This window comes from Cyprinodon tularosa, unplaced genomic scaffold, assembly GCF_016077235.1.
Source record: "Cyprinodon tularosa strain WSP-4 unplaced genomic scaffold, ASM1607723v1 ctg873, whole genome shotgun sequence".
Taxonomy (NCBI): Eukaryota; Metazoa; Chordata; class Actinopteri; order Cyprinodontiformes; family Cyprinodontidae; genus Cyprinodon; species Cyprinodon tularosa.
In genome coordinates, this window is record NW_024039644.1 from 152,112 (window position 1) to 174,311 (window position 22,200).

The 22,200-nt window shown below is 39.4% G+C and overlaps 2 protein-coding genes across 3 annotated transcripts; both read right to left on the bottom strand.

Moving 5' to 3' along the window:
• Positions 1–309: 309 nt before the first annotated feature.
• LOC119775476 (serine protease HTRA3-like) lies at positions 310–8,590 on the bottom strand. The gene is made up of 10 exons (XM_038273471.1): positions 8,026–8,590; positions 6,471–6,576; positions 6,050–6,272; positions 5,479–5,673; positions 5,068–5,100; positions 1,958–2,072; positions 1,805–1,855; positions 1,675–1,723; positions 1,503–1,598; positions 310–648 (listed from the first exon to the last, which is right to left on the bottom strand). The coding sequence occupies exons 1-10, from the start codon at positions 8,462–8,464 to the stop codon at positions 480–482; spliced, it is 1,476 nt and encodes a 491-aa protein (XP_038129399.1). The 5' UTR covers positions 8,465–8,590; the 3' UTR covers positions 310–479.
• A 667-nt stretch (positions 8,591–9,257) lies between these two features.
• On the bottom strand, positions 9,258–21,908 carry pi4k2b (phosphatidylinositol 4-kinase type 2 beta). Of its 2 annotated transcripts, none has more exons than XM_038273484.1 (11): positions 21,359–21,908; positions 16,139–16,290; positions 15,764–15,844; positions 15,556–15,675; positions 14,049–14,180; positions 12,971–13,124; positions 12,709–12,773; positions 12,250–12,346; positions 11,845–11,978; positions 11,692–11,751; positions 9,258–10,570 (listed from the first exon to the last, which is right to left on the bottom strand). In XM_038273484.1, exons 1-11 carry the CDS (start codon positions 21,705–21,707, stop codon positions 10,397–10,399), a joined length of 1,518 nt encoding a protein of 505 aa, XP_038129412.1. In that variant the 5' UTR covers positions 21,708–21,908; the 3' UTR covers positions 9,258–10,396. The 2 variants fall into 2 exon arrangements, with proteins under 2 accessions (XP_038129412.1, XP_038129410.1); XM_038273482.1 differs by having other exon boundaries at positions 16,106–16,290.
• Between the last annotated feature and the right edge of the window lie 292 nt (positions 21,909–22,200).

The window sequence follows — 22,200 nt, forward strand, 5'->3', positions numbered from 1 at the left end:
AAATCCTGTCTGGTGAGACTAAAATCTACCTTATTGGTTAACAGAAAAAAAAGAAAATATATATACAGCAGAAAACGTACACAGTTGACCACAACATTACTACACTGCGGCACGGCGGTGGCAGCTTTATCCTGCGGAAAGACTTTCATTTAGGAGGGACATGTTAAACAAAGGGCAATCCTGGTAGAAAATCTGGTAGATGTTGCAAAAGATGTCGGTATCAATAACTGTTGCTGGAACAAGACAAAATATAAACAAGTCAAAGTGTTTGAATACTTTTGCAAAGCATTGTGCAAAAAAAAAAAAAAAAAAAAAAAAGCAAACTTTTTGCAAGTAAAAATATAACAACATATTCTTTTTTGGAATTGGCAGCAGTTGTTTGCTTGCAGTATTTCCTAAAGACTTTTCACATATTTTGCCTCAAGTTACTTCATTTCACTAGAAAGCTCCTACTGATAACAAACATCCCAACCTATTTTTCAATGTACCAAGAGTTGAGGCTGAACGTTAAACAATAAGTCATTGTTTCCTCTACGAATCTCCAGAAGTAGTGGCAGATCGCTCTGCAGAGCTTTGTGGATGTCTTCAGTGGTGTGAACCGGCTGTCCATCTAGCTTCACTATAACATCACCCGGCTTGATGCCTCCACTGATAAAAAACAAAAGGACATAATTGTGATTATATATATTTCTACAATTATAGTTTCCAGTTTGCATTGCCTTTTTAATGTATTATTAACCTATAAATATTTGGTCACTTTGTCACATTACAACAACAAATCTATTTGCATTTTAAATATGATATTATGAAATCGTCCATTGATTATCCAGATAATTTAAAGTTTTTCCCTCAAACTATTACTCAATATTTTTGTTTCAATGGGCCGGATTTATCAAGATCCAATTTTGCGTGCAGTAATTTGCGCTCGCAAACTGGAATTTTGCGCGAGGGGCTGAACCATGGTTTGCAGGTGATTTAACAAGAGCGATTGCGTAACTGGTGGCAGGTGCAAAACTGTTGGAGACTCCCTATTTAAATGATGGTTTTGCGCGTTTTGTGGTTTGCGCCCAATATTGAATATTCATTGCAGAAAAAGTACTAAATGGATAAGAGGCGCTATTTAGCACGTTTTAAAGACCAAATCCTTTTAGCACGCTGTTGATAGATCAGTTTGTACATTTTTTAGCGTGCGCAGTGAAATAGCTCACGTTTTTATACACGCAAACCTTTGATAAATCCGGCCCAAAGTATGATTCATACCATATTAAGCATGTATAATTTTGCTCCTCTATAACGTGATGTATATATAATCCTAATAGATTACATTAGTTTGTAGTTCTAATGTGACAAAAGGTGGAAAGAGGCTCAAGAAATATGACCATGTTCCCATACACAGTAAAGCTAACTATTTTACACTTATTTCTCCCAAAGTATCTTGGGCTAATTTAACAATAAAGGTGTAGATCTTTTAAAGCAAGTTATAAAAACATGGTGCAGCATACCTCTCAGCTGGACTGTTAGGTACGACCTGTTGCACTAAAACACCACTGCTGACTTCAGGGAAGTCCGGATCTTGAAGTTTCAGCTCTCTCATTAAACTGGAGCACAGATACAATCCATCATAACTAAACAATCATCTTACCATGTCCTGTGGTGTTTATGTTTTGAACTCACACTTTGCTGATTGTCACCATCCTGATGCCTAAAAAGTATTTCTTCACTTCTAAAAGCAACCAACAATTATTGCATTTATTATATATGATCATAATATGTTTATCAGTAAAGCAGCATGAGCCTTTTTCACCTGTATCAGACTGAGGTTCCTCCTTGCGCCTCCTAAGCTGCTGGGTCTTTTCTGTCACATAGGCAAGAACAAGTGATTAACACATTGGTCAAAAAATAGTGAATAACTTTAGTTATTTCAAGAAATGACCCCTGCTCAACCTAATAGCCTTACCTTTGCTGTGTTTGATCTGTGACTCTGTGAGGAAGCGGCTGATCCTATCTGAGGGGATGGCGAAGGAGATCCCTGCTGTCACTTTTAGGGTGTTAATGCCTATGACCTCGCCATCCTGTAAGAAAATACACCTGAAGTACTGGACATGTGTCATGAATTATTCCCTGTTTCTTTAAGATTAAACATTTTCTTGTCAAAGTATAATATGGTCCAGATAAATATTTTTGCCTCTCTAAGTGTTTTTCGTTGGGCTAAATTTTATTTTTCCTCCTCTCTCTGTCCAGTGTCTGACCATCTTTTAAGAAGATGTACTTTGTTAATCCAGTTTACTTTGAACCATGGTTTACTCGCAAAAAAAACATGTTTAAAACTCAGGAAAAGGAGGCAGTTTTGTGTTCAACCATAAACCACAGCTTTACAAAAACAAGCACTGGAGAGAAAACCAAAACTTTTCTGAAGGTTAAAGGATCTTCAGAAACTCTTATATGGATTGGAGGGCGATGATGTGTTGAATGCAGGAGTTTGCCATGCCCTGTTTGAGGGTTCATGCCCCGGCCCTGGATTTTATTTTCGTTGTGTCCTTGGGCAAGACACTATCCTCTGCATTGTCTACTGATGGCGGTCAGAGGGCCCGCTGGAGCCAGTGTACGGGAACCTTGCTTCTGTCAGTGAGCCCCAGGGCAGCTGTGGCTACAATGTAGCTTGCCACCATCAGTGTGTGAGTGAATGGGTGAGTGACTGAATGAATGAATATAAAGCAGTTTCGTCAAGTCTCCTGACCTATAAGTACAGGCCATTAACCATTTATATGCTCTGACAAAATAAATGCAAGATACTGTATGTAAGAAAGTACATGACATTCAAAATGGATGCACAGAAATGGACAGACGTAAAAACATAGGTGCTCAAAAAAACATAAAAGAAATTTGATTGACTCTCCTAGTCATTTGCTGACAATAGTTTATGAGGAAAATTATGTTAATATCCTAGATATGAAAAAGCTACAGTGGGGGAAATAAGTATTTGACCCCTTGCTGATTTTGCAGGTTTGCCCACTTACAAAGAATGCAAGGATCTACAATTTTAATCATATGTACATTCTAACAGTGAAAGACAGAAACCCAAAGAAAATTCCAGAAATTCACATCATATTAATTTATAAAAATTGATAACCATCTGATGAGGAAAAACAAGTATTTGAACCCCTACCAAACAGTATGTTGATATTTTGTAGAAAAGCCATTATTGGCCAGCACAGATGTCAAACGGCTTTTATAGTTGGTGACTAGGTTTGTGCACATTTCGGCAGGGATGTTGGCCCACTCCTCCTTGCAGACAGTCTCCAAATCATTCAGGTTCCGAGGTTGTTGCCTGGCAACTCGAATTTTAAGCTCCCTCCAAAGTTTTCCAATTGGAATCAGGTCTGGAGACTGGCTAGGCCACACCAGAACCTTGATGTGTTTCTTCTTCAGCCACTCTTTTGTTGCTTTGGCGGTGTGCTTAGGGTCATTGTTGTGCTGAAACACCCATCCTCGACCCATCTTCAGCTCTCTCACTGAGGGAAGGAGATGTTGGTCCAGAATTCCACCATACATGGCCCCGTCCATCCTCCCCTCAATACGATGGAGTTGTCCTGTCCCCTTGGCTGAAAAGCACCCCCAAAGTATGATGTTGCCACCACCATGCTTGAAGGTGGGGATGGTGTTCTTTGGGTTGTACTCGGTGTTCTTTGCCCTCCAAACACGATGAGTTGAGTTGAGGCCAAAAAGTTCTATTTTGGTCTCATCTGACCACATCACCTTCTTCCAGGCCTCTTCTGAGTCGTCCAGGTGGTGAATGGTGAACTTCATGCGGGCCTGTACATGTTTCTTCTTGAGCAGGGGGACCTTGCGTACGCTGCAGGATTTCCATCCATGACGACGTAGTGTGTTACCAACCGTTCCTTTTGTAACTGTGGTCCCAGCTGCCTTCAGTTGATTCATCAGTTCCCCGCTTGTGGTTTTGCGATGATTCCTCACCGTTCACATAATCAGGGACACCCCACCAGGCGAGATCTTGTGTGGAGGCCCAGACCGAGGGAGGTTGGCGGTGGTGTGGTGCTTCTTCCATTTCCTGATAACTGCACCGACAGTTGATCTTTTCTCTCCAAGTTGCTTTCTGATTCTCTTGTAGACCATCCCAGCCTTGTGCAGATCAACAATCTTGTCCCTGATGTCCGTAGAAAGCTCTTTGGTCTTGCCCATGGTGGTGATGTTGGATGCTGGTTGTTTGGGTGTTGACAGGTGTCTTTTATACAGGTAATGAGGTGAGGCAGGTGTATTTGATGTAGATAATTGGTTGGGATTGGGGCTGTTTCTTAAAGAAAGACTAACTGGCTTGTAGGAGCCAGAATACTTGCCATTTGGTAGGGGGTCAAATACTTGTTTTTCCTCATCAGATGGTTATCAATTTTTATAAATTCATATGATGTGAATTTCTGGAATTTTCTTTGGGATTCTGTCTCTCACTGTTAGAATGTACATATGATTAAAATTGTAGATTGTTGCATTCTTTGTAAGTGGGCAAACCTGCAAAATCAGCAAGGGGTCAAATACTTATTTCCCCCACTGTACATACATTTACTCCTACGGAAATAAATATATAATAAAAACAGAAGGAACAATTGATCAAAAAGATACTAGGTATTTATGAGATGAATGTGCTCTTCAACAGGTTAAGTTGAACAGATTTCCAGTGTTGAGCTCTTAAACAGTTATACATGGGGAAAAGGAAGCATGGTAGTATGAGTAACAATAGATAAAGAAGCAGCACAAGTAATATCACAGTAACATTTAACATTCTAAAGATGATAAAAAAATATATTTTTCTTTGTGTATTTAAAATAGCATCAGAATTACATACACAATATCTAGAATATTATCTGCATAAAAAAACAACAGAATTTAGATCTAGTTGCTTATATAAATATGTTTAACACTCAAATGAATTGAAAGACTTTACCTAAATTATTTTAGCAAAAAGGCTTGTCACTTTAATTCGAGTTTTTCATTACTTTGAATGATTTAAATGTGAGAACTACCTCAAATAGGGTGCATAAAAATATAACTTACCAGGTTAACAAGAGGACCTCCAGAGTTGCCATACTTGTTTCAAGCATGATGGACGTAGAAAAGAACAAAAAAAACATAGCAACATTAAATTCTTGGTCATAATCAATATGAATGTAAAATGATTATAAAGTGAAGCCCAAAGTCGTTCATACATCTGGTAGATTCTGGTATAAAGTGATTGTTTAATTTGTCTAACATGTTTCCTTTGATTTAAGGTTATAATGTTCTGAAGTTGCCCAGCCTTAAATTGGACTTGAACCTTGGTTGAGAATTTGAAAAGGGAGCTATAGGTTAGGACGATGACAAGGAGGCCTTACAATCCCAAAGACTTTAAGCTTATCACTGAAGTTAACTCTAAACGATTGGATTATTGAACAATGCATTCGCTGAGGTGTGTGTTTGTGTGCTCACATTGATAATGGCATCAGTCTGGATGTAGTCCATGTCCGAGTCCTTGATGCCCAGCTCTTTACCATCTCTCTGAGCAGTGCTGACGATGCCTGTAGTCACCGTGTTCTGCAGGGCGAAGGGGCTGCCGATGGCCACGACAAACTCCCCTGGTCTCAGGTTAGCTGAACTGCCCAAAGAGAGCACCTGGAGCTTCTTCTGTTTTCCAAAGGAGAGCGAGATAGAGGAAAAAAAAAACTAAAAGAGTGAAAAATGCAAGTGCCAGAAAAACATTGTGGTCAGGAAGTCAGGGAAAAAAAAAAAAAAAAAAAGAAAGAATCCTTCTAGAGATGAGGAGAGAAAGGGAAACACTTTCATGCAAGCAAAACAGCCAAAGTATTTGGGATGTGGGTGTGAGAATACACACATTAGTGCTGGAGCATGACTCAGTGTTTACCAAAGCATTTCCGCTAACTTTCTGAAAGCCTCGCAGGCATATCTGTTATGTAGCTGGGTTAGAATTTTCATGCTAGCTCGATAAACAATCGCAGAGGTAAATGAATAGACCAGAAGCCATCCACACCATCCCGCTTACCTGTGGATTGATCTTGATTGTAGCTATGTCCGCCTTCCTGTCTACATTTCTCACTGCAGCCTCATAAGCATCTCCATCGTGGAGTTGGACTCGCAGCTGCGGCCTCCCGATCACTGAGCCAGTAGTGGTAACCACGTGAGCGTTGGTCACGATCATACCCGAGTGAGTCACGATGAAACCAGACCCGCTGGACAGACGCACATGGCGGCCAAACAGGGGATGACTGCAAAGGGGAAACAGAAGGAAAAAGGTTTTCTCATTTTATCTTCTGATTTTATATTTGAATGGTGCTGCAGGTAGTGAAGCTAACAACATTTCAACATCAGGAAGAAAGCAGTACCCTGGAAAGCTCAAATTTATCTGTATGGAACATTTGGTTAAACATCGAGATTTGCTTTAAATCTACTCTAAGATTTCCCACCTTACAAACAGTTCGATGTGGACGACCGCAGGGACTATTTTCTCCACGACATCTGCGATGAAGTTGAACTTGTACCGAGGGCTGCCGGAACGGGTTAGAGAACGACCTGAGAAAACAAGCTGCATTATACACAGAAAAGGCTGCAACGCAAACCCCAACTTCTACATTTTATCACTTCTTTTGGCTCTTGGGGACCGATCTATTGCTGTGCTGGGCTGGGGTTGTTACATATTAGATTAAAATATATCCATGTCCTTCATTATCCCTGTCAAAGTCTTAAAACTTGAGAAACTATGTTCACAGATGCTCCTCAACCATGCTGATCATATTTTAACTGTTTTGCAAAGATTTTGTGGCATAATTTTCACTATCTAGATGTGCAACGCGGGTGGAGAAATACCCAAAAAGCTTTCAGCTGGAACCAAACACTATCTACTGACTCAGGCGGAATGAATACAAATGCATGCCACACTTTTCAGATAGTTACTAGAAGAAAGTATACAAAGACATTGGTCCCTGTGGCCTAACATGACTGTTAGGTTAATATGCAGCTTGCAATTGTCCTTAGGTGTGAGTGTGTGTGCATGGTTGTGTGTCTCTGCGTTGCCCTGCGGCAAACTGGTGACCTCAACTTTTGCAAATAAACTGCTGGAGATAGGGACCACTGTGACCCTGAGTGATGAAGTAGGAGAAGTTTTAATTATAGAAACTTCACCAATTGGACGTTGAATCTAATTTGGTGATGAAGGACTTTTGCTGTTCTATTATAAAATCAGTATTTTGAGAAAAGAAAAAAAAAACACATCTGTGAGAGTGATCAACACATGTGGTGGTAAGGGTGCTCTTCATTACAGTCACGTTTCTAATTTCCATCTTTTGAAATCTCTGAAAATGATTAAAAGCACTTAATAGTTTTAATTACAAATTAAGACAGATATGCAGCTGCTCTCCAACCTCATGTTACACCAAGCCCTTTGTACTCAGTCAACCTGTGAAATTCTTCCAGAAATCTTTAAATTTATCAGGATGTAATTCCTGTTTGGAACTTTTCTGCCATGCTTTACAATATTATCGTCCTTTATAGCCCATGCTTTACATATTCTGGGTTATTTGAGACATACCCTGCATGATTTAACCATATTCTACACATATTACAGCAGAATGAGTCCTTGGTTACTTACTCCCTGCATCTCCCTCCTCACTGCGCGCAGCAGATTGGGCACAAAACCGGGAAAGTCAAATATTTTTTTGCACAATAGCAGTGATTTCAAACAGTTTTTGGCCTCATCATATAACTAATGTAAACAATAATAATAATAAAAACATTCTACAACATTGGTTGTACACTTCAAATAGCTTCAGAAAAAGAGACACCTTTTAAGAGTCAAATACCTTCTTTGCATCTGTCACTTTTCACTCCACAATTTTTCTGTCAAATACTTTTAATGATTGCATTACAGTTAATATGAATCAATAACACAGTTGCACTGTTTGTAAAAGACAAATTATTATTATGTTTTTTTTATTTAATATCAGATGTCCCAGCAGGTCCTACCTGCACCCAGAGCTGAGCAGGGTCCTTTGTGCGCCTGGCTCACCGCGGTTCTCCCTTTCAGCGCGGCTCTTCTATTGGCCGCTTTCAGCTTACAAACGCTGCTGTAGGTTTTCCCATCGCTGCCGCAGACCTCATGGTCCTGCTTGCACCGGCAGACCCCCCTGGAGGCGCCACGCCGCTTTTCTGCAGCAGCGACCGAGCGCGCCGTGCACTCCAAGCCGTCCCCGCACGGTAAGTCGTTCTTGCGGCCGCAGGGGTCCCCCTCTCTCGGTGAGCACACCAGGCAGCAGCCGCACCTGTCCGGGACGTAACCACCGGGACAGCTGGGGCTGGGACAGGAGCTCACGTCGCACCTGGAGGCGCATTTATCCGAGCGCGCAACTTTGGGGAGGCCGTGCGTAATAGAGATAAACACGGCTGCCAGTGAGAAAAAATGCATTATAACGCAAAACAAGAGATCGGACGGAAGGATCTCAGTTTATATTGTCATGTTAGTTTTGTTCAACCAAAAGAAAATGAAAAAAATACATAAATATTACAAGTCAGCATCTAGTTCCCTTTGCTCGCCAAGAAGCTGAAGTTTGACTGAAGTCATGTCTAGGTCTATATGAAGCTCCAAAAGCTCATGGTCAGTCATCCGTGCCAGCATAGCCTATATTTTCACTGCTGTGGTTTTTTTCTGAGTTTTTCTTCCCAGAAACAGATATTAGGATTGGATTATAGCACCATCTAGTGGACACCAAACACACCAGCAGTTTCACATGTCCAGAAAGCCTCCTACACAGCGGGCATGGTTACATTAACATTAGAGAAGTAAAAGTTCAGGGCAAAAGTTCATCATTTTACACATTAAGAACCCTTTGGAATTTTTAAATCATAGGTAACGGAAAACTGCAAATTTGGTTGCAGTTTCTGTTCCAATGCTTATCTTAAATTATTTATCATTAATTTATTTCTGAGGGGTCTGGCTGCAGACCTGCACTGTCAAGACCCTTCACCTGCATAATGCACTGTCAGGACGTTTTATTCGAAGCCTTCAGGAATAGCACTGAGCATATGATTTATTAGAAGACATCATTTTTTGCGTGGTGATTTCTCACTTAAATGTGCCTTTTCAATTCTTTTCCCCCCACTTAAAGACTAAGAAAACAGTGTTTTATCATAATATTTGTTCTTGTTCCTTTCTTTTCTAAAGTTGCTCAGATAGATTAAAATCAATAGACTGAAATGACCCAAGTTTTATTATTTATTGTTTGTTAAATATTCAACTATCATACAATCATTAAATTGGAATAAAAATGTCAAGATTCATACATAAGAAAACACAACAGCATCGAGCATGAAGAGAAACATTGTCTTAAATGTCTTCTTTTTGTAAAAGAATATTTTACAAAGAGGAATTGTTATCCCTCAATGCAGGCGGTTCAAGAGAAAGCTGGCAGCAGTTAAACACATGCCAAACCACAAATACATTCATTGTTCTGAGAGCAATCTCTTGTACTGAAATGTTTCGGAGATAGGATCTGTGTGTAAACCGTAAACAGAATACATTCAAGCCATGTCCCCCCCCCCCCGCCCCAACCTCAGGCCACTCCTCTAAATTCAAGTTTAATCATAAGTCTAAGCTTGAGGCTTCCTTATAATTCTTCAAAACAAAAACATTTGGCAGTACGTAGGTTTAAAGACACTGTCAAGATTGTAGTTTTAGAAAATAAATAAAGGTTACAGTGGGCTTTGACCCATTTGAGTGTATGAGCTAGAATACTTCTAGCAGTGAAGGTGTACGTGTGTTTTACACAAAGTATTCATCCAAGGAAAAGGAAGTACTTTGGAGTTTTAATCCAGGTAAGGACAAGTCCCAAACTGCAGTAGAAATCCCTTTATGGAGAGCTGCAAACCAGTTCCTTAGATTAACCCAAACTTTTAAACTGCTAATACAAGTGGACTTTTTTGGCAATTACTCCCCTAAGACCTGGTTTCAAACTTCAGTAGATACTTTGAGAGAATTTCTGGAAAGAAAGGAAAAAAAAAAAAAAAGGAAAAATGTAGCTTTCCAAACAATGAACAAAGCCTCCATTGTGAAAAATCTGATTATTAAAAAACCCAAATGACCTTAGGGTTTTTCTGACAGGAAATCAAGGTATGCTAATCTCTCCATGTTACACTTTTTGCTAAACTCCTTTCACAAAATTAAAAGTAAACAGCATAAACTCTGCTTCCCTTCAAACATTTATTTGATGTACTTTCTGCTTGCTGGCTCTGCTTCTTATCCTCTGATAGTCTGCCCTCCTCCCTCTTTAAGGAATGATGTTGGAACAGAGCAACAAACTTTCTAGAAGTCTTTCTAGTTTTCCTTCTTAGGCTTTTAGTTCTACCAAGAGGAAAAAAACGGTCTTTTGCAGTGGAAGGTTTGTGTGAATGCGTTGCCGAGCGTAACAACCCGTCCTTGGCCGCCTGAGCGGCTGCGCTCCACCACAACACGAGGCATCTGCACCAGCTGGATGGGGCTCTTGCCATCTTTAAGTGCCTGAGTCAGATTCAACACCTGGAAGGAGAATAAAACTGGATTGAAGCATCAACAACAAACAGCTCACTGTGAACCCAAAACAAACAAAAAAAAAAGATAAATATCTGCTGCTTCACAGCCCATCCCCTTTGCATGCATCCACGTTCCTTTTAACAAACTAAACTGCTGGAATACTTGGTTTAGTAAAAAAAAAAAACTATTCAAACTAATTCTAAAATGAGAAACAAGAAAATGCATCAGTGAAGTTAACATATGCACTTTCTCCCTTTTCAATGCAATTCTTTAACAAATGAAGTTGTAAGAGTTGGCTGCCTTTAGAGTGTTGAAGTGGAGCTTAAAAACATCTGGGTCAAATATTAATGTTGTTTAGTGTTTGTTGCCTTCCTCCTAAAAGACTGATTATTTTAGAACATGTGTAAAGAAATGCATCATTATTGTCTGCAACTTTGTAGCATAATTAATATTTTATCCAGCCAAAAGGAAAAAAACAAAAAAAAAAGACAAAAATAAGGATGGAACAGTTTTGGTTGTGCATCCTGGAGGTACGTATATTTATGTAACACGCACTGTATGATATTGGGCCAAAACAAGCCAACATGTTGGATTTCCTGGAATTGCGATCGGAGCAGTTGCAACGTTTTACAGAGAAACTCCATATCAGTGTAAACATGCAAACCTGAGAGGTGGCCATGTGAACCAGCATGGACTTTTTGTCATAAGAAAAAAAAAAAAAGAGAGAATAGAGAGGTCAGAAAACCAAGATAGTTGTTGTCTTATTTATCTGATAATAAGTTGATGCCAGGGTTTGAAAGCAGAGGGATTTGCTAACCATTGTGTTTTCTGACATGTAGTAAACACTGTTAAAATGCAAAACATAATATCTTTCCCTCAATTCTGCGTCAAATACATATCAGATTGTTGTGTTTGTTCCACTGGTTTAAATTTTAAAAGGTGCAGAGATAATGATGTTTCCTGCAACTCTTACTACATTTAATAAGAACAGATTTTTTTTGCTCAGAGCTCTGACATATAGACTCCTGGGAATCCATTATAAAAGCAAACAGGCAAAAAAAGAAAAACAGTAGCAGGTAAACCAGCGGAGGTATAAATATTCATCCTTGATCGAGGAATAAACTCACCTGTCCTCTCATGACAGACATCTGTCTCTCAAACATGGTTTTATCAAAACCTTTATCTGCCTGAAACCAGAAAAAAAGATCACTAACATTAGCATGTATGCTGTGGAATGAATACACACATCAGCTTTGTGCTGAAACATGTTTGATTTCTACCTTGAACATCTCATAGAGGTCCTCACAGAGGTCCTGGACGAAGTTCATGTCAGAGAGGCGGGACAGTACCAGGTCTCTGGTCTCCTGGGAGAAGGGCACCTTGGCCTGGGGAAGCCATGCCCAGTGGAAGGGGTCTAAAAGAAGAGCACAACCGCCAGGTTTATTCAATTCTGCACAACCCAGCTGGTGTTTTATATAGTGAATTAACATTATGAACAAAATATGAACAAAAGTCCCCCTTTGTCTTGAGTAAAAGTACATTTCTGATTACAAGTAGCAAGTTAGGGGTAAGTGGATAGTAAACAAAATGTCAAGCAGCTCATCTGTCAGGTTTCCCTATTTTTCCTTGAATTTCTTTAACAAAGTTATCATCAACATAAAGCGTTACATAAGTTTCAAACATACATGCTCTCCACTCATCTGGGTGTTTAAAGGGGAAGGCCAGGCCATTGTCGATGGCTGCTATCTTGATGCAGGAATCATTCCCCGACCACTCAGCATCCTGAAATGCAAACAACAGCATCTTCAATAATCATTTTTTAAGTATTATAAATGCTGATTAGACAAATTATACACATTAATCATCATGACTGATAATGACCCATATTAGCTTTAATCTGGCTTTAACAGCCTTCCATGGTAAAGCATTGCTAACATTATATTCAGCTTATTTATATAGCGCCATTCACGTCACATTATCTCAAGGCACTTTACAGGGACAAATTTAACCAGATCATACAGTCAGATTGGTTCAAGGTTTTCTATTTTAGGAAAACCAGCTAACTGCATCGACTCATTGACTTGAAGGCAATCCCTCATACCCAGCATGCTTGCAGTGTCAGTGCAGCGGACAATAGAGCCTACCTTCTCGCTTTCATCTACCTCTCCTGGCTGCTCATACTTGATCAACCAGTTGTCATTTCCACGATCTGAACAGAAAGAAAACAGAATAACACACGTTTGGATTGCATAAGTGCTTAAGGAACATAGAGACAACCATTTACAGGTGAGAAGGTGTAAGGTGCCAACGAAATTCAAGCAACTTGCAGGGTTGGTAAACTTTTTGAGAGCATTTCTAGTAGATAAAACAACACATTCTTTAATGCCTCAAGCCAAACTCTCTCACCTGTGTTTCTGATGACATAATCCAACACAACCAGTCTCTCAAACTGGGACTGCAGCTGTTTCCTGATGTTCTCCGGCAGAGGTTCCGCCTCAAAGCGCCGCAGCCAGTAGTCGGCTTCGCGGTAACCTTCAACAAACAGCTGAAAGGAGCCCACCTGGAAAAGAAGAAAAAAAAAAAAAAAAAGGAAGCATGTGACTTTTTTTTTATGTGTAACAAAACAAACAACATGTTTGAGTACACAACAGCTTTTAAAAGCAGGAAGTTCACCGATGTAATAAGTTGGGAGGTAGTGATGCAACGGGTGAACTTTTAAAACCGTTGCAAAGAATGGAAACAAAATGTTCCTTTACTGCAAACATTTTCACAATAAATTCAAAACTTAGGGGAAGCCCTCAGGTGCAAGAATGTCTGAGTTGATCAATGCAAAACATGAAACTGTAATTTAAAATGGTTAGTTCTCAAATGTAAGCAGCCTTAACAATATTTGATGATCCTACCCTGCTGATAACTGATGTGATTAGCGCCAAAAGCCCAACAAGGAAACCATAACCGGTGTGTTTATTTACTTTTTTTCATAAAGGCTGATATAAAAAAAATATATATATATAATAATAACTACAAAGTAAGACACAATGGGCTCATGTTGTTCATGCTAATTTAACTTAATAATGTTGAGGCTCTTTTCAATTTTCTTTATGAACATAAAAAAATGTAATAAAGCTAATTAGTTTTAACTGATTTTGGGTATCTATACATCTGATTCAATTCCTTAAAAAATGCTTCTTTTAACTGGCCCAACAAATAGTTTGTGATAAAGTTAATTTACTTTTTTGGTGGCAAAGTGGGAGCCTAGAGTGCTTCAATACAAATAACTGGTGCTAAAAAAAAACCTGAACACAGGAAAGATTAACTTCACTAGTATTAACGTAATCCATTTGAAGATGGCATACTCATTAAAAAAAAAATAATAATTAAGAGGCCTTTTTTTAACAGAGTATTTTAAACAATTATATAAAGACAACTAACATGATTAAGATCAGGAAAGTAAACAGTCTTGATGGAGGTGATAGTCTGTTACCTTAGGAGGAAGGCCCACTCTGTGAAACCGTCGTCCCACCTTGGGCACTTTTTCTAAGGCATACTTCTTCCCTCTGGACTTGGCTCTGTCTATCGCGCTGTAGTGGAAGGTCTCGCTGGCTAAATACACCACCTGACAGACAGGAAGGAATTTAGCTTGTCTCATTAAAGATAAAACACAAATCAGATCGTTTTGAGACAGATTCAAAAAGGTAAAACACTGACAAAAAGAACCACGGACAAATAAATCCAATCGGCAACATTCAGGTTAAAAAGTCTTTGAATTGTAGAGGTGCGTTTTAATAACTTTTCGTCATCAAATAGTTTATTTCAGCAATCCTATGAAAAAATTTTATGTGATAACTATATGTGTATATATGTGTAATTATTCATTTAGGATTTTCATTCAGAGCGACCAAAATGCTTCTTTTTACTAGAAGTAATCTTAATGCCTGGCCTAGTCTGAGCCCTGATAGTGATTAGGGTGATGGTGAAGAGGCTTCAAACCTGAAACACATGGAGCTCAACAACAGTTATCTTTATTCTAATAATTAATGGGAAGTAGAGATTGACTGATGAAGTTTTATTTTATAATTCATCAGTTTGATATCAGTCTACTATCAGTCTAATATGCAATGAGGATTTTTTTTGGGCCATATTTTTTTTTAGGCTGATCCTATTTTCTCTTCCTCTCTCTACATGATTAAAAATGACACAATGACAAATCTGACAAGGATCAATTTACACAAAAATAAATATTTATCAACAAATTGAACAAATGGTTGGTCTATCTTTATTAAAAGGCTTTAAAAATGGAAAGATGATATTCCCGAGAAATGAAAATAAAAACTATAAAAAAAAAACGTTATTTCCTTTACATTGTTTTATCTTTAAACAAACACGTTCCTAACATTTTAATCAAATCTTTGTAAATAAAAAAACTTTAAATTTTAAACCCAATTAGGGTTTAAAGTTGGTGAAAATTCAAAATTCTGAGTCTTACAAATGTTTTTAATTCAGTCTAAGGTCCAGAGTGAAATTTCTGCTGTCTGTGGTTATTTGGACTGTTATGTCACTCTGGTTAATCAAGATCCATGTAGCTGGCCACCAGAAAAAATAAAAACATCGTGCTTTTCTCTGTTTTCACGCTTCAAGCTGTTTTCTATCTGCAGCAGGAAAACTGCTAATAGTTCCCATCACTGTTCTGATGAACGGGAACGTTATAAAAGACCACCTGACCAAAGATTACAGGTTCTGGACCAGGAGGGCTGTTATTTTTCAGGAGAAGAAGGTGTTTCTTAATTGTTCTGTTCTGTGATATAATGGATTATTAATGTTTAACAAACCATTAATAACTGAATTAATGAAAGCAAATGAAATAAATCACTTTGATTGATTAACCCAAACATACGGTTTCATTTCTTAAGAATGAAATCTATAAAATATTATTTCTAATGACAGGCTAGTAGGTTGTTTTTAGAGGACATTGTTTGTAATGAGAAATGTACCTTTGTTTTCGGCACCACTCCAAGACCGAGCTTTGTGTCAACCAGGGAGGCCGCAGCCTCTGAGAGGTAACCCTGATTGGGCAGCAGGCAGCCTCGGCCAAAACAGCACGGACAGCAGAGCTAACAGCAAAGGAAACAGAGAGAGGTTTGCAGCGGTCATAAAAGTCTCAAATATGACTGGAGTCTGAAACCATGTTGAACAGTGTACCTTGTGAAAATATTTGGTCCATTTTGGGTTCAGGTGACCATAAGGTTCCTCTGACTTTGGTTTAAAAACACCAATGATTTTCTGAAGACATAAAAGTGAACATTATGAAAAGATGATGCCCAACAAGGTCTGCTAATGTTACCCGCAGAGCAATTAAAGAAATGACTTGAATTCTCTAATTCTGTTTCATGTAATTTGAAAAGAAACAAAAAAAAGAAAGCAAGAAGTGATAGCCAACATCTGTTACTGTTCATAGATAACTTTGCTTTCTCTTTAAATGCCTTATAGAACAATCGTGCATCCTTACAATCTGTTATATAAAGAATTTTGTGAAGCAAATACCCTTGTGTTGTTGGGTTCTGGGTGTAACTTTACCCCTTTTGGGTCTTTAACAAAGTAGCTCCCGCTGGATCCTTGAGAAATCCTTTCAGGAAAAACACCGCTCTCTATGGCTTGCTCTGCCCTTAAGATGAAATCTGCAAACTCTGGATCTTCTGGAAAATGGTTGAAGTCCCCACTGTTGGTACCTGGTAGGGGAATAATATCAAAGAGTCAGCAAATGTGCAGCAAGCAAACAACATGTGCCATCTTACTTTATTTAATCAAAGGTTTCTGCATGGACCTTTTCACACAGTCATGGAAAAAAATCTGTCAATCAGTTTTTTGCTTTCTTTATTTTATTCTCCAGGTAATATACCATTGAAATACTAAATTGAAGGATGCAAGGGGGGTCTAATGTTTCTTGACTGTACATATATACAAAAGTCAAATATAATGTTCTAGAGCCAGAAAACACTCGAGTCCTAAAATCAAACCAAACAGATCTGACTTTTTGCAACCCAAAGCTAAATAAGGAAAAGATACATTAAAAGTTCATTTTTGACTACAGCAAGCAGCTCAAGTAGGAAGATGGGAGTTAGAATGAGCTGCAGGTGCATAAAACTAACTGTATAGAATTTGCTGTAGATTAGATTATCAAACAGATTAAAAGTAAAACTCTGAAAAGCATCTATAACCTTCAACTGATATATAGAAATTTATCTCCGGATACCAGCTGAGTATCTTAACTTTCTTCCAAACCATACTTCTGTTGCAAAACTATCAATTTGCTTTTTAGGACATGATGTGTTGGGAAACAGCAGGGAAGCTAACTGCAGAGGGTCAGAGTTTGAGCTTTACTGTATTGCAGTTTCTAACCCAGGAGTAAAACTGGGAAGGACTCTTTTGAGAAAAGCGAGACTTTCACAAAAGGTGCATTACCCAATATAAAGCAGTAGCAAGTAGTATTAGTGAGTGACGATGCACACCTGTGGGTAAGGGAGCAACACAGCACGCAGGACCAAGAGTAGAAAGTATGTCTAAGCCGTCTGTCTCTATTGTTGTGCTTTCATTTAGAGATTTGTCAGCATAGTTCAATCATCATTGTCCAAAATCAAAGTCAGACTTAAAGCTGAAGTCTCTAAGTTTTAAAAAATCACTTTTTTGTCATATTGGCTAAAACTGTCCCTATGTCTAGACAGCAGTACATGTGATATGTAACCTGTGAAAAAAACTGCTTCAATTGGTCCCGCATACTGCCTGTATTTCAATCTGGAAAGAATAATTCGGGACGAGTCAAAACAACCAATCACAGCCAGAGGAGCGTCTGATGGAGTGTCAATCACAGCTACCCCCCCCCCAGTCTTTGACTGAGACGCTCCTGTGATTAGTTTCGTCACGGGTGGCCACAGTCTTATCTGACTTTTAAGCTCACAATTCCTGTTAAAGGCACACTATGCAACATTTTTCAGTTAATTAATGTGTTCCATAACGTTATGGATGATTAAATGATTCATTTCAGGTTGAACAAAGGTATTCTCGGCCGCCCTGGTGGTCTGTGGGGGAAATACCGCACTTGCAATTGCAGGAGCCCCGACCCGCACCCACAGGCTCAGCTGTCTCGTGAGAGTCAGTCTTGCTTTACGGCGAGAACTGCTACACGCCCCCAGTTAAAAGCATTCTTGTTGCTAGCACAGTGGCGATCTTTGTGCAGTTATGCTACGTTCACATCTGACGCAGCAAAATCGCGTCTGCTGCTTCATTTTTACTGCTTGTACCAGTTAGTTCTGATGCACGGCTGAAGCAGCTTTGCTGCTCTGGCTGCGGTGCAAAAGTGTGTCTGACGCGCGTTGGGCGGAGCTTCACTATCCTTTCACTGCCTTGCAGCTATATTTGCTGTGATCAGTGGGAATAAAGTAGTTTTAATATGTGTTTAAGTGAGAAAATACACCTGAAAACGTAATCAGTGCAGTCAGTTCATTCAGATTATTATCCTGCCTTCAATATTTTTTCTGTCGGAGCCGCTCAGACCCCCACATACCAGCGGTGCGCCGACAGTAGGAATCCCTTCTTCAGCAGCCTCTGGCCTGGTTGCCTCCTCGCAGTTCACCGCGGCAGCTGGTAGGTGTTTTTCATCTAAATAATCCAAACTGCATATTCTGCCGGCAGATTTCTGCATTTTAAGTTAATTTAGGCGTCAATAAACTGTTTAAGAGGAGTGATCATCAGCGCTGTGTCTCTCTCCCTGCGTCAGATGCTTAAACGCGCCCGATGCGCTGCTTCAGCTGCTCAGACGTGCTGCGCCTGCTGCTCAAAACGCGCCGCGGGACCTTTTGCTGCGCCTTGACGTTACATTGCATGTAAACTCGCTGCTTCTGTCGCGCCAGCTGCGTCCAGTGTGAACGCAGCATTAGTCATTCATTGCGTTCGCCTGTCTGCTAAGCTCAAAACAACCGCGCCTGGCTTGACGGAGAAACCAGGAGAACAGCTGTGCATATTTACGACAGTGCACTTTTACTTTCGCCCTCTGGGGGGAGCCTCGCTGGAAAATCAACACCGGTTGCATAGTGTACCTTTAACTTACAACACATTATGCTGCACAAGTACAAGAAAGTAATAGTAGCCCCTCAGTTTCAGGTGAATCGATCACAGACATGAATTATATTATCACCTAGCAACTCATTCCCAATACCAGGCTGTGAAGCCACTTGTTTATATGCCCTGCTAATTATTACTCCGACGAAAGCACCTTTCACATGACATGACACATTCCTACGTCTTCCGCTTGCAAGTAGCAGAACACTCAGCTGACATGGAGGGTGTGTATGCTTTGCATCGGTCCCAATGTGTTACAGTGGGATGCAGGGAGAAAACAAAGAGATGTAGAAGTGGAAAAGCGGTTAATGGACCGTCCTCTGAAGAGAAATGGAGAGAAAAATGGTAACTTTGAAGCTTAAGCTTCACTTAGGAAGAACATGGGTGAAATAAAAAAAAAAAAACATAAGGAAAAGTTAGAGAAAAGATGTGTTTTTATTATTAAAGATGTGGTAAAAGGTAATATTCTATCTATGCTTGCTTTTTGCACAATCTATGACTTAACAACTGTTTAGAGAAATGCAATACAAACATTTTGTAATAAAGTTACACCTATAACACATATCTGCAGTGTGTTGTTGTTTTTTTATCTAGCCAAATAACTCCAAGATTCTAAAGTGACAGACTGACTCATATACAAGTCAGTAGAGGAAGATCGCTGGGCTGACACTCACAACCAAAGTTCATTACAATCTTCCACGTGTTATTTTCTGGTGACCTGTGACAGTGATACAGCAGGTTTGTTGGGTGTTTAATTAGAGCACAGAAACAATATTAGTGCTGTAGTTGTGTTTATTCATGGCATCCAATGGATAGTGAAATGTTTACAAAATAAAAAAAATAAAAAGTTAATGTATTGGCTAGAAAAATATTTTTTTTTTTTATAAATAAATAAAAAAAACAGTGGGTATCAATATCGGCCCATATCTCAAAGTCAGTAAGTTCCTATTTAAAACCATACAAGTTTAAAGAAAACATATTTATTTTAAGAATAACTATATTTAGCTTCCTTTTTTTAAAGAACGACCAAAGCTTCTAACACTGCTAACAGCGTCTCCTTTCTCTCTCCTACTGGCTTCAAAGGGGAAAAAAAGCCTGAGTGGACATGAAAACAGTATAGATCCTTCCTTTTCCCTCTATTCTTACTTTTTTTTAGCACAAAACACCACAGACTGTGAGTCGGCCTGGAAAGTGCCCTGATGCATATTTGATAACAGTCTCAGGCGCCCGGTTTAGCTTTTAGGGAACGGAAAGCTCTTTTGTTTGCAGCATATTTATGGAAAGCTGGAGAGTCAGAGTGATGTGTAAATTAAGTTAAGAAGTAACAAAAAAACAAAGCTAAATAAAACCATTTCAACAAGATTCTAGTGGAATTAAGTCCTTACAGCACTGGAACTAAAACAAAGAATTACTTAATCACTTTTATGGTATTTTGGTGAAGATGGACTTAAACATTTCACACAATTTAGCAGTGTTTTAATTTCACACCACATCTGTTCTAAAAGGCCACAGAAATTGGTTCACAGCAACCTTCCATTTGAGACTGAATCTCTGTACCTGTGGCCTAGATTTCTGACCCTGATTAAAAAGGGTCCAACAATAGATTTTAACTATCAGAGGAGACAAGCAGAGAAATAAAAAAGATCAATAAGAGGTATCACCATCAGAGCATCGTTGCATATGACCAAAATGGCGGAGAGAGCATCCAGTGGATCAAAACGTTCACCGGAAGATGATCTTTTGCCAAAATGAAGTTCTCTAGCTCAGCGTTATAAAGTAAAGAGTATCCTACTTCTTCACCAGACATGTTCCTCACAAAGGTGATGCTGATGTAACATATTTATCCTCTGTAAATCTACACATACGAGGCAGCGGGTGAAAAGCAGAGGGGAAAGGGGGAGTCAAGGCCAAGGTGTAGCTGTAGTAGAGGCATCACTTGTTACACATCTTGTTTTGGTCTACAGAGCTTGCTCAAATGTCCCATCTGGGGGTGAGCCTTTCCTCTCTCATAATGTAATGTACCTCTATATCAAAGTGGTATAAAGACACAACTATAGACACATTAATCAGGTGTTTGCCACAATTTATATAATTATTGATTTATTGGCAAGTGTAAAAAGCTGACACATGGTTAATAAGTCAGGCTATCTGCTATGCACACATGCACAACCTTCTGACTGTGTTATGGTAATATAAACAAGAAGCAGCTAATCAATTACATAAGTGAAGGAAAGCAGTGTTTCAGGTGACATCATTTAAAAGTAAATCACCCCGTTATCTGGATGCATTAGGGAAAAGATACACAGGGGCAAAGTCCTAGATAGCTATATCTACTGCCAAAGGAATACAGAGTACTGAGGCCAGATGTCAGCATGAAGTTCATAGATTTAAAAAAAAAAAATTATGGCTGTTAAAATATAGACAACAACAATGACACCACTGCATGTCTTATTTTGTTTTTTATTCCTAAATGAGCCTTTTAATCCTGTGGAGGGAGTGATCAATATTCCCCAGAGTGATTGCATAACATTTACATGGATTTGAACACGTTTCATTTATGGCTCCCTTCAGAAGAAGCACTTTACTCTGCGTAGAGATCATCTGGCAGGAAGTGAAGAGAACTCTGCTACTTCCCGTTAAAAAGAAGGAGCCCTGTTTAAGTGAATTCATCAAAACAATTACCTGGGGAAGCCAGGGTGTCTTTATCCGACGACGAGCTGTGTCTGTTCCGCCTGCTCCGCTTGTCTCGGGCCCCCTTAGGAGAAACCGAGCTTCCTGCTAGGCAGGGTAACAGCAGCGCCTCTTCGCCGGAGCCGTCCGTCTCTAGTTCGGTTAAGACGCTCTCACGAGAGTCCGATATCCGGACAGCGACTCCAGGGTTGGCCGAATGCCCCAGTGCTATCCGCCTGTTGTCGAATGAGGGTCCTATGGAGTGAAAGTTTGAATCCAATTCGGAGACTGCTGCTGCCTCCCCGGTGTCCAGCACGGGCAAGCCGCTTTCTGTCTCCGTAGGGTCGCACTCTGACATCATTTTGCTCCGTTTATTTATAGATTTTTATAGTTAACAAAACGAACGTTTACGGTTTCTCCTCTTCAAATTATCAATAATTCATTTTTGAAAGAATAACATGTTTAAAGAAGAACGTAAAGCAAATTATCATCATTTGAAAGCAGCTACTTTCGCTCACCCCTACGCCAACATTACCAGTCGTCATCAAGCCTTTTTCTTTCCTTCCTAGTTACCTATCTGCGCATGCGCAGTACGATCCATTCGGTTGGTCATGGTTGCCTTCAGGTGCTCTTTAGAATGTCGGATTTCGAGGAATTTAAAGAAGCAAGGACTCTGTTTGCAATTGTTAACAGATTTACTCGTTTTGCTTGTTTGTTTTTTTAGGCACTTTTTTTTTAAAACCAGTCAACTAGCTTCCACTAGTTTTCAATTTGTTTCTATGAATTCAATATTTTTGGCATTAATAAAGACTAACTTACTTTTTCGTCAGTTACAAGCGTTTCTGTTCAAGATA